The following is a 20,157-nucleotide window of genomic DNA, read 5'->3' on the forward strand; positions in this document are numbered from 1 at the left end:
TGGGACCCACATTTGATAAGGACCACTTTGTTTTACTTTGTTTTTGTTATCTCAGCCTTTCAAAACCGCTTTTCCTCCCTCTCTTCTTTTTTTTTTATCGTTGTCTTTACTTAGCTGAAGTCATTTGTATGAAGCCTAATCCTATTTCATTCTTTTCTGTCAGTCCTCAGTTCAGCTCACTGAAAATACTGGACTCATTTTTATACGGGTGTGACTAAGCCAATGCTCTGACTCTAGAGGTGTGCACAGTTCTACCGATTTACCATTTAGGCATGACTCATGTTTTATTTTCAGTGCTCGTAAAGAGGGTAAGTATATTCGCTGAAAGAAAAGGTCCATTCGAGTATTTCTTTAAAATAAAATCTCTCGTCAGATCAGGCGATATAGCGTACGACTTTGTCATGCAATTCTAAATAGACCTCATCACGATACATCGGGCAGTCCCTTGGCCATAATTGGATTTGATACTTTGTGGTCAAATATCTGAATCATGTGCTTAAATAATGTCTGAATGATAGACTAGCGGAATAAACTCACTTTGAGGAACATGTAGTTGTGGTAGTGACCTCGAGTGTAATTTAGAAACAACGAGCTCTCGGAGTGCTTTAGGCTTTCAATGTAAACCATGCATTTAAAGTTCATGAACTGTATGTCGTATTCTATACGAATACAACCATTTAATGTTACCAACCTTTTCCCACCTTGATCATAGGCGACTATCGGCCTGTTACTTCCCTAAAACATTCTGAAATACACGTTTCCGACCAGGACGTATCAAGTAAATGCGAATTCTGTTAAAGGACACATGCAATGCTAATTCATGATGACTTGTGTTGTTTGTATACCTCAACATCACTAGCTTATGTGACCAAATTAATATCTGAATACGTGCCATGTACATTTCTACCATTTCTCCTTACATTACTATACGCCCACAAAAAAACATTCCAAACAGGATTCCGTCGATGACATCATCTGTCGATTACTGCTATAATACAGGAAACTAACAAACAAAATAACTAACAAAAGACATAGCAATGCAAATGCCCCTTTTCCTAAATTGAGCGTTAACTTGCGTGTTTCCATGATCCCAGGATGATTTTTACAAAAGACTTGCATGGAAAGATGCAAATAATGCTCGTTATGCCGATGTTTCTTGTTACTCATATCAGTATTGACAGATGACGTCATCTACAGAAATCTTGGTTTTAAAGGTTTTTGTGGGCTACTCCAAGTAATTTAAAGGGGAAAAAGTATAAAATATACGACACATAAAAGTATTTAGATATTCTTTTGGCCGTACAAGTTATGATCAGGGCATCATAAATCAACACAAGTCCACATACATTTACATTGCATATAGGTTCTTCACTGACCGCCACCAGTTTGACACCACCGCACTGAAACGCATGTCATTAGGCCTCAAATGTATGAAACGTTTGGTAGAATTGGTGCGTAATCTAATGTCGTACAATTTGATTAGAACTGAGGTGACATCACAAAAATTACTTCACCTAACGAAGGGACATGACGTACGATCGTTCATCATATTTTTGAATTGTCTATGACAGGTTTTACAGAATTTGTTGTACCACTTGCCCATGAGAACTGCATCAAAAGCAGTCGGCGAACTTGGCAAGAAGAAAGATTCGACATTGGTGACATGCCACTGTGCACTAAAGAATGCCTTGTGTATGATTTCCATTAGGCACTTCATGCCTACCAGTACAAGGACTATTATAATACATACAACTGTAGGTGGGTTTTTTGTGTGTGTGTGTTTGTGTGTGTGTGTGTGTGTGTTGTATATGACAAAGTGATTTAACACGATTTTCTCGCAATAAATATTATTGCAAATAACTGAACTTGCAACTTTGTTAAAGTTAGAATCAAGTTCACATGTTATGCAGTGTTTGAGGCATAGAGAGTAATTTACTCTTCTGCCTAATATTTGAAATGGTGGGTGTAATTCTCTTGGGTTCTTTTAATTCCTGGTAGCACCAAGAGGAGAGGGTGTGGGCACAATAGAGAGAACGGCATACAGCTGGCCAAAATTCACACCTCAGCTGTGTGTACGCCCGACTGATCCACTGCGTGGTTCCAACAAGGCTCTGTAATAAACCACATTACTACATTCGTTTCAATAAGCCCAGCTCCGAAGGTTATGTGTACAGGCTATCAATTACATCTGACAACCAAATTAATCAGGGAGTCTGGAGATATTTGTATGTTATTCACATAGCATTTTAGCGGAATTACGTTCCTTCAAAGTAAAAAAGAAGAGCATACAAATAACACTAGTTCTTTCGGCAGTTTGTCTCTGACAATACTCAGCGAAATGGTATGCCATGAAAATAATATTCCACCGTCTTTTTAAAACATTGTGCCGTCTTCAAGCATTGAAAAATGTCCGAAGTCAAAAGGGAGAGAAAGAGATGGAGAAAGAAAGAAGAAAAATGGAAGAGAATGATTTATGTGCGTGAGAGAGAGAGAGAGAGAGAGAGAGAGTAAGAGATGGGGGAGGAGAGGGAGGGAGGGAGCCAGAGGCAAATGACGTATTCTTGCGCGAGTTTGACTTATTCATCATCCATTCACTTTCCACTTCTGGAGGCGCGGGACTAAACGTTTTTCCCTCCAATTCTATTTTCACACGCACGGGCCAGCGTGTTGAGAAATGACACCATTTTAATCACGCTTTGGTAGAGTACCACCGATTGCGTTTGACTGCACTATTACTTTCTCCATCTTTCAATGGTCTCTTCACCTTTAGTCCCAGGAATAGAACTCGGGGTGATGCATTTATGGATCCCTTCCGTCCTCTCCTTCTCAGAAGCGCTCGATCCACTCGCCTAGAGAAGTCTATTGTCTGTCTCTCAAGTCGCCGTAAACCTCATCGGGGTCAAGGACAATAAGCAGGTCGGAGGTGACGATCTCCAATTAAGAATTTTTTTTCATTCTTTTTTTTTATGATGGAGGCAGAATTTACACAGACATGGATATTTAGAAATCGTCACTGAACAATTCAATGGTTGCTTTTTAAACGACAACCTAATTGTACGGGTATACAAAGCCCATTTTTCCTAATCTGTGTTTTTCTAGTGAAGCTAGATTCCTTACTAGTTTATGGTATATGAGTAACATAACATGTAACTTTAAAACTTTGAGACCGGAAGCTATGAAAACACCATTATTAGAAAATTAATAATCAGTGATATTAGCAGTCTACATGATAATAGTTGAATGAAATATATGGATATATATATATATATATATGTATATATATATATATATATATATATATATATATATATATATATATATATATGTATATATATATATATATATATATATATATATATATATATATATATATATTGTTAGTGAATGTGACGCTTTGAATGTTGCTCACTAAGAAGAGGCGTTTGGTATTAGCATTCTCTTGCAACGTCTCTGAACAATATCATCGGGTTACATTCATTCATTGTTTCACTTTTAATCTTAATCGTGTTTTACTAAACAGTAAAACTGTGAACAACATGATTGTGATGTGAAATAATTATAACGATTATAAAAGAGTACTGATATTGAAGCACACTTAAACAGACTGTTTCATAGCTAGCAACATTTATACGGAAGTCATCATGTAATAATTGAATAGGCCTATATCCTGCCATTGGCTTATACAATATGTAGGATTTGGTCAAGTTGCTATCGACTGTATACGTGATCAATATCTTTTCTATCATTCTAAATACATTTGTTTCTAACCGTAACGGTTGAATAAAAAAAAATAGTTCTTTACAGGCACATAATTATTATATGGATAATTGATATTCATTATTACAAAAATAAGGTATCATAATTGTTGTGAGTTTACTCTGCCACGTGAAGAAAATAGTGGTTGTATTTTCTTATAGTAGTGTAAGCTTCTCCGCTTCTTGATTACGTTGAATGAACAACGTTAGACTGTTTATATTATTCAAATTCGGTGAATAAACACAGACCATTAATGCTTATCGATTCCTGCCTTAGGGCAGAAGCGTATTTCCCGATAAAGCTCATTGCCCTTGATTCTAAAAATGTGTATTGTCCTATCTCCTGTACCAAAATATACTTGTAGCCGCTGTGGTCGTTTAATTAAATCCCGCTTATTACCCAACCCTCGCTTGTCAATCCGATATAAGAGTTCATTAAAAGGATGTGCCTGGTACACATCGCTGCAGTGATTCGAATGACCAAACAATAATTATTCCCCCATAGGTCAAAAGCTACATGATGAGGGTAAGCTTCGACCCGCGCAAGGCGGACCAAACGGATGAAGTGGCGACTGCAAGTGTTTCCACAATCGCACTAAACATTTGCTAGATGGATGGGATTTGCCTTTGTCATTCACGAAAACAAAGTCTTCAGCACAACAATATATACTCTTGTCATCCCACATAACTATAATCATATTGGAAATATTTTGTAATGTTACACTGACACTGTCAATTCTAACGACCTTCAATATTCTTTGTTGAGACGAAGGAAAGGAAGATAAGGAGTACCACGAAGGAAAAACCTTTCCCGCAGCAGTAGAGATAAATATAGCGTGCATGATTATACCATCTGTGGACGAGATCTCTGCGAGTATTATTTGACGATTCACCTTCGGCAATGGCCCATCTCCGATAGCACCAGCCAGACGATGGCGAAACATTCAGCTTGTGTTTGGTAGCCAGCAGCTATCTGTAATCATCACTTGTTTGTTTCTTGATAGTCCAAAAAGCGAGCCCTCAATTTCGTTCTGGCTTTTCACGAAATCGACAGAAGACAAGCAAGGCGGATGAAATGTCGTATTCCATAAACAAAATAGGACTGACCGTGAGCAGGTTAAAGGACACAAGTCAAACTGACGGATGTAATAAGAACATTTGTTTTGACGTTGGCTGTGGTAGAGATATTATCATTATTATTGAGTCAAAAGTTTGTTTCATGATATTCGTACTTCTGAGAATATCAACCAAATGATGATGCTCATTGATTACCGATGTGATTACTGATAAGTACTAAAATGAATACCGGCAAACTTTGTTCATGAGTGACAGCTGTAATATTATACAGAGAAAAGGGATTTGGTAAAGGACCCTGAATCCTACATGAAAACAAAACAAAAAAGCACTGCTAATGTCGGAAACTAAATAAACCACGTTAGGAGTTGAAGAGGTCAATGATGAGAATCAATTTTGCAGAACCCTTTTGCAAAAACCCGCCCACTGGCAGACTGGTGAGCTACACCCCTCAACGCATCGGGAAAACGTATATGCGACATCTGTACATTAATATCAACTATAGATGTCACACCAAACCAGTTTTGTGCTGGATCGTTTACACATGGTGATAAATGATAATGATATCAAAGGAAAACCCTACACAGCAACCCATGAGAGTGGTTAAATCATTTAGAATCAGGCGTTGCTCTCTTGTTTTTCTCCTGCCCGAGTTTTGCCGAAAATGTCGGAGGTCACCTCGTTGGGACGACAGGTGGCGGAGGAGAACGCATCGTCACGCTGGTATTGATCCAATCCGACCATGTTTTGTCAGAAGATATTGAGGTATGAATATAAACCCGCATCCGGAGCCAAACAAACTCTGGGATTACATTCACTCGTGCGCACCGCAAGGACACGTCATTAGGACAAAATCACAACAAATTCTGAGTCTTCATCTGCCCGCCATTGAGTATACTGAATGCTAGATTTGCTCTGGTAGGTGTACAGAACGAATAAACTTAATCATTTTGCCGCAGTATAGTACAGTTGGTCAGCACAAAACAGGCCAGGTTGCCTCAGATTTCGATTTAGTAAATTTAGCAAATTAGTAAATACTGAATGTTCCAAACTCAGTTCCATTCTATCAATTTCTATCTGGGAAAGAATAGAACTAATGATGTACATGATTGCATAATCTGGTTTGTTGAGTTGCTATTGTAATTTTGCGGCCACAGTAGTACAAAACATTGTCATGGTCCCAAAAAGAGATGCAATTTAAATTGGCATGATTTATTATACCAACATATCGAGCCCATCCTTTGTGTCACAATTTACGCAACATTATGACACTGAAGAGCTAAGATTTCCATAGACAGACAGCTAGGACTAACTTAAAATATGATTGCAATCGATGGACAATTAAGGACATTTCTTTTTCTTGCTGGCACACGGATGGATACTTTGTTGTAACATTACCATAGCCGTTTTCATGCCCTTGAATGTCGACCGCATGTCAAATATGTGATAATTGGGGCCGCTGATATATAGGGACATTTCCGTTGGTGTCAAAATTGATAACTCAATGAGTCAATATTAGATAATTGGATAAGAGGGCACTAACTATCAACACATATACACTAAAAATACATCATCTCAGCGCAAGCTTTAGAGGCGCTATTGTTACCATTATCATGATTAGGCCTGTATTTGACAGTATCTCATACTCTGATTATACTATTCAGCAAATACATAGAATAGGAGATGGATAGGAATAGAAAAAGAAACATTAACCAATGGAATGCCAAGGACATTGATTGATGAAGCAGGTTGGAAAAATGACGATCATCATAAAAAACACTTTTAGAGTACCATTAAGCTATTTTGACTGCAGTACAAGCAGGTGTTGTTCATAAGAGCGGTAAAAAAAAAAATGACCGCGTTTTTTATGTATACATTTGTGCTTTTTGCTGTAATTTGAAGAAAAAAAAAATGCTCTTTACAGACAAGCAGTTGGGAAAATACTTTAATCCCATTAAAAGAGTATTATCTGCGTAGAAAGAGTGCGCACAATGAATTACGTAACATGTATACTAACTTGGCCTTTGATCACTTTTAGCATTCACTGCAAGAGATGGTCTTGGCAATAAACGTTCATCCTGTCTGTTTTAGGCCCAAGTACGTCTTCAGTGCTGACGGGGACTTTGCCTATCTTAATGTTGAAATATCGACAGCAGAGAATCAATGTTTGTAAGCATGCAGTTTGAAAAGAGGGATCTATAATTATAATCTTTTAAAAGATGCAAACATTTGATTAATAATACAACGGTTGAAAGAACTAACCCCCCCCCCCCAAAAAAAAAAAAGAAGAAAAAAAAACCCCAAAATGAACAACATGATAAATCAAAAATCTAATTACTCACTTTCACAGCCAATGTCTTTGAGCTTCTTACACAAAATACTTAGCGTTATAGTTATGTCCATGATCTTTCCATCTGATGTTATTTCTTTGACAGTCGTGCCTTTAAAACTATCAATAATTATATCATTGCCAAGTTGTAGAGTTTCATAAAAGTGTATCTTTACCCCGGGAGATCATTCTACATTTTTGTTGAGTAAAACAACTTATTTTGAAATTATTAAGAGCTTATATTACAAAGTACTTTAAACTATTATGAAACACTCAGCATATCGACAATACACTATTTTGTCGTAGGACAATCCAGTTCTTTTCACACGTCACATTCAATAAGTCTTAAAAGTCAAAAGATTTCATGCATGTGTTCCGGGACTTGCGAGTGTTCTCATCCAATATAAATTGTTGTGACCGTTCTAGTTTAAGGGTAGCTGCTGAGCCCATTGACTGATTTACAATATAGATGTAATGAGTTTTCCTTCATCAACACATTAGTTTAAAAATGTTGCTCGTGTACATTGTTTAGCAGTGCATTTTGAAGACCAGTGCCTTTTGAAGACAGACTTCCATGTCTTTTTTTTTCTTCTGCTTCTTCATCTTCTTTTATTACGGTGATGTACTTGTATCTTCAGTCTGTTTGCTTTGATGTACAATATTGTAAAGCGCCTTGAGCATTTAATCAAAGTGGAGAACGGCGCTATAGAAATTGTTTGTATGTATGTTGTATTATTATTATTATTATTATTATTATTATTATTATTATTATTATTATTATTATTATTATTATTATTATTAGGCGTTTCGTTGTTTCTAGCATAATAGTGCTTTCCGTCCTTATAGGGCCGTGAGCGAATGTTTTAGGGATGTTATGTAAGATACATTGTACTGAATTTCCGTGGTAAAATTTTCCTTACAAGAAATCCATGGTCATCGTGTCTTAATGTGTCTTAATCTTATACACTATATATGTCCATAATCCCTTGTTCTTCTAAAGTTAGACACACAAGATCACTGTATTGCTTCTTCCTATCCCCCATAAGTTCCCTTACTGTTGTCGTTGTTTTTATAGATGGTGGATTTATTTCAACTATAGAATAGGCAAGGAAGGTTGTGACTAGGGTTTATGAGTTAATCCGTATACAAAAAGTATAATGATCTGATATTATATTGAAACTGTATGATATCCTTGCGACAAGTTGTTTTTAGTCTTCAGGACAAAGGACTTAGTATTTCATCACGAGATTACAGGCTCAAACGGCCGCCGGCAGATCTCTGATGGAGTTCATCTTTACCAAGGTCTCGAACGACTGTGAATCTTTTTTTCCCGCCACCAACAAATTTTGATTAGCCTTTTCAGGCGCCCATGAAATACAGCCCGAGGCACTGAAACCTCTGGTTGGTGTGAGGGCGTAGCATACATATCAAGCAAACATGAAACATATCGCATTCGTACCAGCGGAGCAGACATTTAGCTCATAATAACATTGGTGATATGCCCTGGCTGTCTCCTGCTTTAGCACACTTCTGTTGGGACCTTTATCTGCCCGATATTGACATTCATCCCATCATCTTATGTACACAGTTCCTCCTAGTCATTCATCCGCCTCATAGTGCCAAAACATCATTATTGTGCAATACGTGATGATTTTTTTTTTCAACCTGAATTGCGTCAGGAGACAATGATAATATGGAAGATATAAAGGACATTGGGTAACACCAAGTCAAGTATTTATATTGTGACTGAAATGTGAATTTGAAATTTGATATTTAAGGCGGTGATGATTTAGATCTTCTGCGAAGTAGAATCAGACGTATATTATGGATAGACGCCACATGAATTAATGCGTCTTTTTTTTTCTTTCCTGAACGTTTAAATCAAAGCTTCGCTTCATTCCAGACAAGACAGCTTTCTCGAAAGCAATGTGAGAGGTATTCCCTTCTGCTGTAGTTGATTCCCTATCACATGACATGCTCAATACAAAAGAAACGGAGAAAATAATATCTTGGAAGTAAATACATCTCATCCTTGATGAGGCCGTGAACACTCGTGGAATGCAGCGCGCGTGATCGTCCAAGATGAGATGTTTGTAAACTCCCTAACCGTCTCTTTCGAGTATTCCATGCAAACTGTAATCTAATCAGACCGTGTATATTGACTGCCCTTTGCCAGGTGTCATAGAAATTTGAGTTCGTAATTAAGTCGATAGGTCGTGGCTGATGCAAACACATTACCCATGCTTGGTTTAGTACTTACTCCCATTGCTAACGACCGACACCTTGCGTTAATTCTCCTAAAGCGCGTACCCCGTCACCTATCATGTTCGCCTTATATTACGTGACATTACTTATTACGTGACGCAAATCTTTCGACAATTAAATCAAGATAAGTAGACTCTCACAAATAAAAACATTCCCGTGTTGACGCTTATCATGTTCAGAAAATACGTATTGTAATCAAAGTAAGTAGTCACCGTGGTGTAGTCCAAACTTATCCAAACGTTCATTTTCATTTCAAAGAATTCACCTGAGCTTTATCCGTCCGAAATGAAATAGTTCTTATGTCAATGTATTATAGTTATATTTGACTGCTTGCTTCGTAGCTGTAGAAAACATCAATTTTACTTAAATTGTATTAATGATATGTTTTGAAAAGGGTTCCATTGCACAACATACTATATTATTACCAAAGAGAGACTATTTGAAATATATACCTGCCATACCTGCTCTAGATGTCTTTCCGGTGTTTCGTTCTGAGCTTTCCATAGCGCAACAACAATTCAAAAACTACTTCGCAATCTGTTTCTAGAGATGTGCGTAGAAGCGTCTGTTTGAAATAGGTCCTTCTGACGTCACAGATTTGATTCAGGCAAATAGCGTCCGTCATTAACGATTATAACTAGATCGTGCATCGTTGGGAGTCACGCTCCAATAATCCTAGAGTATGTGGTAGCTTTGTAATGTTATACTCCTACTGAACCAATGTATAATGCGGTGATTGATAAATCTCTATTACAAGTGGATGGCAAAGTTTGCTAACTCTGTGTTTACTCACTCATCAAATCATCAAATCTCAGCTTGACCTTTCATAGCCAAGCTTTAAGCATTCCAACATCACAAAAGTAGTTAATCTTTATCTCCTTCAGGAACCTACCTAACAACTAATGCTCTATTTGTTGACACAGAATAAACCTCTTAAGTTAATTCCTCCAAATTGTAATCCCCTGGCTTATGATAGAGATACAGGGGTGGATGATGCTGCAGGGATGTTGTATAACAGAATCTCCCCAAGGTTATACGTTGCGATTGACAACGAACTCCATGTAATTTAACGCGTCATTGCATTAGCGCAAAATGAAATTTGACGCGTTCATAATTGCGTTGATATCAATGTGGATATTGCCCTTAGAGCTTCTTCATTAGTCTAATCGATCACATTAGTATATGACAGAGGATATCCAGTAATAGGCTGAATCAATTTTATGTAACAAAACGATAACAGTTCATTCATTCATTCATTCATTCATTCACACATTCATTCATTCATTCATTCATTCATTCATTCATTCATTCATTCATTCATTCATTCATTCATTCAATGGCAAGTATGGCACTAGAGATCACCCAGTCAAACCTCGAACCTTCTCCCTCATATTACACATACATGGGTAGATACATTCTTCCACTTTATGATGAATTAGTGAAGTAATGTGTCGTATTATCAAGCACAGTCACTGATCTTGCACTTACCTTAAACAGACGCAGTATGTTAGCCACCATGCTAGACACGGGACTCGCCGCGGCGCCAACTACCGCCACTGTTGGTTGCGGCGGTTCGTACTCAGGACGGCTTCCATTCGGACAGGTGAACGCATCCAGGTCTATTCTCGTGGTGGTCGAGGCCACAAACTCCATGGCTTGCTCCAAGGCGTATGTGTCCCTACTACACGTGTCTAGGATCACCGCTCCCAGGTCTATCCCAGGCAGGAGTTTCGGATCGGCGTTGATCTTCTGTAGGGCGTAGACCATAGCCTCCAGACGCTGGTATCCACCCAGGTCGAACGGACCACACCCATTAATCCCATTCTCGTGCACAGGAAACAGACCTCCGAGTATGACGTCCCCTGTTAGCTCAATCCTCTCCACCCCTTGGCAACCGGTCCTGATGGGGGCCGCGATCAGCACGTTGAGAAGACCTACACAGAATGTGACCGCCACTGAGCTAGGCCTGGACCTACTCCGGTCTGTCATTGTGAATGGACAGGACTGAGTATGTAGTCACAGGATCGGACCAAACTCACTGCCTCCCTTGAGTGTATCCAATCACAGAAATATCTCTCTGTAGACCGGTTGATGCTGGACCGCCTCACAACGAACACCGCCCATATTGTCCTTTCATGGGATCCTCGCACGCATTATTCCCATTTCAGACTAAAATTTCCAAAATGAGACATGTAAATTTTCCACTCGCTGGTCATCTCATCTCCTTTTATATGACCAGTAAAGTTCGTTTACAGGACGTGTATCTACACGTCCGTTTCCAGTACACAAGAGAGCACAGAAAACAATGTCATCCCTGATTCCTTGTTATTTCGATGCGATTTAAAGGGCTGAATAACAACAAACAGCCATGATAGGTGGTAGAGTCAGCTTGTTTCATGCCAGGCATATTTACACAGAGAAACTCCACTCCAAAGAAGTATGTAGTCAAAGCCTGTTGACAATCGGATAGTGCACACAGCATTAGGCCTTTGTTTAGTTGCACTTTGATCACTCGACGGCTGTCGGGGAATGAAATTTTCTTTCTACTCCAAACGCGCTTCACGTAACTAAATTGACTAAATTTATGTTTTTCCTGTATCAAACTGGGGAAAAAAAGAAATCAAGCGGATCTCCCGACTTACGAATGCCAGCCTCGATCCAGTGAGCAAGAATAAAGCGATTTGTCGCTGCTACCTCGAAAAAAAGAATGCACTGGGGAGAACCGTCGAGGCGTGTGCGAAAACTGCGAGGCGCCCCTAGCCAGCTCTCCCTCTCTCTTCCACCGTAAAAAAATGCGTGCGCTGGTCAACCACTTTCTGCGAATGAGAAAGAGCGTATTTCACAGCTCGCTTCTCGTCTGCGCTGTGGAGGTTGTGGTGCGAGTTATTCACGCTGCGCTTACTCAACAGTGATGGCGTGCTTCTACGAAATGCTGTCTCTTGTTTTTCCCCTCACCTCAACATACGTACGAGTGTTTTGGATTTATTTCAAGGGAGACAGTAAAACTGTATGCTTCAAATAGTGCAGTATGTATTATGTACATATTGTAATGTGAATGTGTGTTTTCCTGACTTGTGTGTGGTATATATATATATTTTTTTTTTTGTTGTAAAAGTATTATTGGTGGTTGAAGTGTTTTTTGTTGTTTATATATTTGTTTTATGTGTGTGTGTGTGTGTACGTGTGTGTACGTGTGTGTATATGTGTGTGTTTGTGGGGGCGGGGACACATTGCAAATTTCGAAGTGCAAGCATGGTGTTGTCAACGGTGAGACGACATTTGCTCCTACGACAGGTGCTCAGGTCCTATTTTCTCCAAGGACTTATTAGGCATATGGTTAGGGTTGAGATAGGGTTTGAGATTTAGTTTGATGTTACGATTAGGATATGGGTTTGGTACATTGTATCTGCATTATTCAAAATGTCGGTAGAATATAAAAGTATGATTTAATATCGTAGATATCTCCTATGATATATGATTGTACAGTTACGCTATGGAAGCGATTCTGAATGCAAAGATAAGAAATTAATAATAGTATGTAATCATTTCTATTACGAACGGTAATTACATTTATGACACAGTAGAGAACACCTCTTATATCAAAATTACAATGGTAATACTATTTGTATACCTTTTCTTCCCATCATAACACAATGTCACTAACAGAACACGCCTACTCATCATCAGGTAGGTCTATAAAACGTTGGTCCATTAATCATACATCATCAAGATTACATAAATCTTATGAAAATAAACATGTTATGATTATGTAGAGTAGACTTGCGTAAAGAAAAAAAAGGGTTTAAAATTGTTCTTGGAACAGAGGATACATCTTCTTAAATTGTGCCGATGACAACGCTGATAAAAGACATGGCGCAGGTTGCCTCTGGCGTTGATTCGTTATCAGAGAGACAGAGAGAGGACTGGTAAGGATTATGTTCCTCACATTACCCGCTCCTGAGAGGTTTATCATTGGGGTTTTTACCGCCTCGTGTGTTTGCAGGTGTGTGAGAGTGCATATGGATGTGTGTTGGCGTGTCAGTCGAGTCTTGACAACTTATTGTGTGCGCGTGTGTATATGCGTGTGTTTCACTGCTAGTGATTACGGGCGTGCACACATTGGTCAAGGGGCGGATGGGAATTTTCGTTTCGTTTTGGTCTGTTAGCAGTTACGGCGGTCGGTAACAGCTGTTTCCTTATTAAAAGAAAATCTTTATGAACGAGAAACAATGAAAGATATACCGAGGTTTCAACGTAATGGACATTTTCATCTCCTCACGGTTACATGAAACCTGCAAGATGCCATTATTATTGTTACAAAAAAGGGTTTCTTAAGAGCAAAGGTCGTTTTTTCCTTTCAAAACCACATCAATCCAAAATGTTTCCTTCTCTAACACCATACCAATTCTCTTCCTCTTCTTCTTTATATCAATCACAATTAATAAGTTTAAGACCAGGTTAAAAAGTCATCTCTTGAAGTAGTGTATTTTCTGTTTGAATTTCTTGTATGCATGTCATTTTGTAATGCGCAGTAGAGTATATCATTATAGTAGCTGCGCAATATAAATGTCCTTTTATTATTATTATTATTTTGAATATCATAATTGTTCTTGTGATTGTTAACATATCAGATAAGATAACATTGTAGCTAACGGAGATCACATAGATAAAATCAAGATGGTATTCTTGTATAGCAATGTGAATACTGGATGGAACATATACATTTTCTATGAAATATTGTATGTTTACTTGTTTGTACAATTTCTCTTCTATATTCTTCTCTTATATATTCTATATTCTTCTTATGCCAGTCACCAACGTGCAAGAATATGATTCTCATTAATTTACATTAGGGATGTTTCATAAAACGAAAACAATTACATCTCCACTTTCTTTGTATTTTGCTTGCCATTTCCAAACCGCGCTTGAACAGTATCATACACTATTCAGGAGTACATACAAGGTCATACCGTGGTGTATGCATCATTACCCCAGAGCCAGTTTTGTCTCTCTTTTGGAAATGCAATGCATACACATTTTTTTTTCTCTTGAAACAGACAGCCAGATTGTGAATATCAAGTTTATTTTGACCAAGGCGGTCAAGAGTGATATTCTTTTAGTCACTGGTAGTATAGTTTGCAATACTCTCTCACTTACCGCACAGGCATGGCTTAGTTCTCTTTGTTTCATTTTGTTCGAAAAGGGAACAAGCATTTGCTAGCGATTATGTTCATGATGTTCGGCGTGTGAAACCTGACTTACAAAACGTATACACACGTCAAAACTCAAAGAGCTAAATATAGCAAATTTTAATCCCTGGCCCCTGGCAGAGCACTGGCGTTTCTATTCTGGAGATTATTGGGGGAGAAAAGACTCCATGAGTGAAATGGGGCGATTAAAATAGCATAAAAGCTCATCAAAATACGCGGGAGACTCGATCGTGTGGCACCTGAGCCTTCAGCCCACAACACTGATTAAAACGAGCATAGTGATAGATTCCATCAAGGCGAGAAGATGATGTTGGTCCTTTCCCGCCAAAAAGGAGTGTATACGCAGCGTTTCTTGATTCCCGCTCATCTTTCACTACAGATTACTTACGCCCCACACGCCATATGCGGCAGACAAGGCGAGGCGCGAAGAGATAACAAATAGTGGATCGGAGTAATAACTGAGCCATGCTGGAATGTGCCAACGTTTAGCAGTGCAGTCGACTGTCGAGTCAAATCCAAACGCTTCTTCTCAAGCCAAACCAAAACGGAGGTCGGTCACATGTTTAGCTGTAAACCCATGGATGCATTCTAACCACCACCAATCAATGGCTTCGAGCAATCGTCCCTATCTTTTCAGGAATTCATGAATTTGTGGATCGCCTGTCCCAAACGCCGCGCAGATTCAGACATAATCAACGAGGAATGCCAGGAAATCTCACTCACCACCAGATTCGCCTGCTGTGTTTAGCTGGATTAGGGGACTATGCGAAGGAAATGTTTTCTTTCTTGCAAATATCTCGGTTACGCATTTGTCAATATTCCGTCTTTCATTGAGTGGTTGGCCGTGCAGTCTTTCCGAACCGAACGGGGATCCGACAGTAAATATGGTCAAGGTCGGGCCATGATTTCAAAGAAATGAAATAAAAATATGCTATCCAAATGCTGTTACAAGAGGTTGGAGCATTGGTCCAGGGAGGTGGACGAGAGAGCTCCACCTCCCTGATTGGTCCAATCAGATTGACTATAGGAGAATTATACCGCCACGAACTACGGTATTATTAATTTAGAAAAGTTCTCGAGCTAGTTTTCAAGTCATTGCCCAAAGGAACCTAGTGGCTGCTGGCAAAATTTGGAGCGATATCGTGGATATCAGAATTGATTAGCCTACGGGTTCAAGGGATGGCATAGTTTGTTTGACATGGGGATTCAGATTTCTACTTTTTGCGAGATAATTAGAAACCACTTGTATGAAATTTTAAAGAGCATACAATTCTGAGAGGAATTAAAAGTTTATTTAAGGAAATCGTTTTTAAAATGGTAGAGATATCAAAACAAAAAATTAAAACAAAGCAAAACAAAGTGGTCTTATTGAAAGGTGGGTCTCACCTTTTATCAGGACCATTAATTATCTCGCAAAAGTTACAATCTGAATCCCCATCTCAACCGAAACTATATCATTCCTTTAAGGTGCTTAATGGTGATTTCTTTTGCATCCTTATACTAATCATCACGTCATGGTTGGGTTATGAACAAAGTTTTCGCTGTGACATACCTCACTGATAGCAGGGCCAATTCATGCACGGGTGAAGATACAGCAGACGATGGGTTGATTACACTGTTCTCCGTACTCCTTGTGTTTTGGTTTGCCTTGTTTAGTTTTGTCTATTGAGCTAAAATTTTTATGATGCACTTGATAAAGAACTAGGAATTAGTAGTTCATCTTCTGTGTCTATCATAATAATAACGACATATTGTTTTGATATTATGATCTGAAAATATTTCATTCAATCCATCACTTTGGTACAAAAAGGTTTTAATAACTCATGCTCATCTATCATTGTCTGTCTACAATTTATCAAACGTCCATTCATTTTTAGGAATGGTTAGCGAATTGAAGTTCCAGATTGTGCACAACAGTATTTAGTCTGTATGGAGAGTTGTTATGGGTTTTTTTTTTCAGTTGACCCGAGTTATGCCGATGAAATGACAGAAACAGTGATTTGTAATACACGGCTGCTCGCCATCATGTCATTAATATCCCCTGCAAATAATCACAACGTTTTGGGTTACATTTTCATGAAGAGCGACTCACTGACATCGAAGACTAGTGAGGAACTTAAAGAAAAGCAAAGCCCCAATATAAATATGGATTACGAACGAGATGAGAATTCCATGAAATCTGATTTTCATGAAAAGTGCACATGTTATTGATAAATGTTAAGGATAAAATTATTCCCAATGCTTTCTGAAAGAGGTAAGTCAAGTACTCTTTTGTTATGCTAGAAAAGTAAAATATGCTTAATATCTTTATATTTTCTTAGTATTGTCCAAAATTACGTTATGAAGGGTAGTAGTCTCCCTATCCACCGATGACGGCACAAAAGTATTACAAAATAACAATTCATAACTTTTGAATTGATTGACCGATTTTTCTCAAACTTTCATAGATGCGTTCTACTTATATTACTGCTTTCACTCAATCCACATTCATATTTTGGCTTTGGTTTCCTTTAGCATTTTTCTGGGACCCAATTTCATGGTCCTTTCGTCATAGATCTAAGGTACATGGTCTCAAAACCAAAGCTCTATACTGTCATGCTTAAGTGTAACATCTAAGAACAGGAACAGAGACTGAAAATGATGAAGAGAGCACAAGAGAGACAGAGAGAAGGAGGGAGAGCGCAAGAAGGAGAACGTATGTCTACTTCCAAAAATATTTTGCTGAGCCTTCATTATAGCAACCTGTTGACATTTGATATCCCCTCAGCGGATTATCATAAGGGATCAGCGACCACCAGCTAGAGAACGAACGCTGATGATAGCTGTGTGAGGGATGAGAGAATAAAGGGAAAAATCAAACAAGAACGAGGGGAAATGTTGGAAGGAAGGGGAGAGATTATGGTTATCTGGCGTAGTAACACCACTCCACTTCACCCCCAAAGGGTCAGGATCATCCATATCGATACCTTCATTATTCCAACAATCGATACTCACGCAACCCATCGATATTAACCCGGTCGATATTTCTCATTTGCACGCGTTGTGTGCCAAACGAAATTGTTCCGTGTTTGCGTGTGCATACCGACGACTACGATCTCGCAGTGAAAGATTCTTGCCTTCCAAGTAACCGCCCTGCACTTTCGCCATCGCAACTAAGATACCATGAAACCTAACGATGTAGTGATCTTCTTTAATCCTACGACTAGGATGATCACCATACTAAAGATGCAACATCAGTTGTGTATCGGTTCTTTAATCCTACGACTAGGATGATCACCATACTGAAGATGCAAGATCAGTTGTGTGTCATTTTCCCTGAAACAAAAACAAAAACAAAACCACCATGCTTCATCCATCAACAACTGTGTATACAACCTGTTACCAAGAAAAGGTACATCTTACAGGTTATTCACAATGCCTTTTTTTGTGATACCCTGTTCCCCAAGAGGACTGGCTGGTTTAAAGAAAACATATAATTCACACTTATTGTTCTTGTTTGTCTCACTTATCACTGTAGCAAAGTCTGGAGACCCTTAGGGAACGAATTAGAGGTGGATGAGAATAAAGTTGGGGAGGAGAATGATCAGGTTCCCGAAAAAATGATGGATATTTCGCTGTAATAACGAATTCAAAATACTTCTTTTTGCAGTAGCCATGTATCTAGAAAGAAAATAAACATTGACAGTAGGTAAGTATTTTTGGCTTGCGGTGAAGCATGTGGCATGTCATATGTAATTTAATCATTTTGATGTATCACACACAACACAAATATATTCATATCATGGGCAATTGACGTTGAAAGGGTAAAATCAGATGAAATAAGTAAAGTCCAGCCAACCGTGAACATCCGCTATTAATAGCAGGCTTGATAGTTAATAAGGTGATAAAGCAGTTTACAGTTCACTCAATACAAGTTTGATTTTTCTTACAAAACATCTATGGTTACTATGCAGTCATCCAACAGGTGTGCTCTCAAAACGACACTCTATGGCACTCTGTGATCAAAAAGAAAAATCTTACAAAGTGAAAACAAAATCACGTCATTTAAAAAAAGGCTTAAAAGTAGCGAAATTTTAACTTCCCACATGTTAACAGGCATGACAGAGTAACAAGAGATATCTGTCAAAATCATATTGTTTAGGCAAATTTACAGAAAGGGCGATAGTGTAATAACACAAAGCCCTTTCATGATTTATACACAGAAGTGATAAAAAAATTGTTTCTCTATTTTTAAGAATTTAGCAATTATATTGGCTTCCATTTACAGACGTCATTGCAATATTGTTACAAGTCTGCAGCAACTTGTTATGAAGAATGTGAGAACCACTTCTTATCCAACTCTTATCTAAATCATTGTTTATTTGGGCCTTTTTTCTATTTACATAGTAAAATAAACCCTGATTAACATCACAAGTGTAATTAAAATGCAGAAAATATCAAGTCGGACTTTATAGTTTCTGGTGTGTGCTTTTTTCTTTTTTAATTCTGGAAAATACTTGCAACTTAAATGATAAGTTAAAAATATGGCAAACAATTGTCATAAACGGTTTCACTGAATCTATTTACCGACTATATAGCGGACCTGGCCTTCAAAATGATTAAAATCTCGTATGTTACAAGAAAAAGGTGTTCACAATAAGTTTTCAGCAGATTTATTGGTTGCTAGGATGAAATAATGCTTGTTTTGGTCACAATAGACTCATAATGATCGGATGGAAGCTTGATTCTTTGATTAATTCTTTTTATATAGGCAAAATGCATAATATATAGTCAGCAATCAGGGATTAGTCAGTTTCAATAGATCATGATTGGGAAAGGTCAGCAGATAGTGCATCCACTGAAACAAACAATGATACTCAGATGTTGTCCTATAAAGACACCATCAGCTCCGATATGTTAAAGGAAACATAACTATGCTGCCTTTATTAGACGGGACTTCTGGAAGAAACCCCAAACCGAAACGGAAAAAAAAAATACTGGCTAAAAATATCAGAAAGACGACCAGGCTATAATGAGACGGCAATTTGATGGAAATCCAAAGGTCAGTTCATCCAATACCCCCATGAAATTGTCATTTCTTGTCACGATTAAAGTGAAACGTTTGGGAGCTCCAACCAGATTCAGATTGAAGAAGCATCCAGGTTCCTTCTACGTCAAACGTGATGATAGATTAGATAAGGTACAGTTTCCTTCCTAATATGAAAAGAAAACAGAGGTCTTGTTCTTCGACATCTCTCTTTGTGGCCATGTTCCGCCGCGACCGCTCTCAAAGTGAAACTAGAATTTAAATACAAAGGGAAATTTCATATTTCACTTTTGAAAGGTATATATCCCTCTTTCCTTTTTATTGATGCGACTCACTTCTACCTGTCAGCCGAGATGCATCCACGCAGGCTTGTTGTCTCACGATGGCTATCGGCAGGAGCTGCCTGCATTAATGCTCAGCGAGGAGGTCGAAGCATACATGGAAGTTATGATGGAGGTCCCCTTGAATGCCTCCATGTTTGTTGGTCCACAGAAGGAA

General features: G+C 38.4%; 1 protein-coding gene across 1 annotated transcript in view; it reads right to left on the reverse strand.

Moving 5' to 3' along the window:
• Positions 1 to 11,205, reverse strand: part of LOC140246074 (metabotropic glutamate receptor 8-like) — a 74,134-nt gene extending 62,929 nt beyond the window's left edge. Inside the window, exon 1 of the mRNA XM_072325518.1 lies at positions 10,912 to 11,205. Within this exon, the coding sequence (XP_072181619.1) occupies positions 10,912 to 11,190 (279 nt within the window). The 5' untranslated portion in view covers positions 11,191 to 11,205. The remainder of the gene's footprint in view (positions 1 to 10,911) is intronic.
• Between the last annotated feature and the right edge of the window lie 8,952 nt (positions 11,206 to 20,157).

This window comes from Diadema setosum, chromosome 2, assembly GCF_964275005.1.
Source record: "Diadema setosum chromosome 2, eeDiaSeto1, whole genome shotgun sequence".
NCBI classification, from domain to species: Eukaryota; Metazoa; Echinodermata; class Echinoidea; order Diadematoida; family Diadematidae; genus Diadema; species Diadema setosum.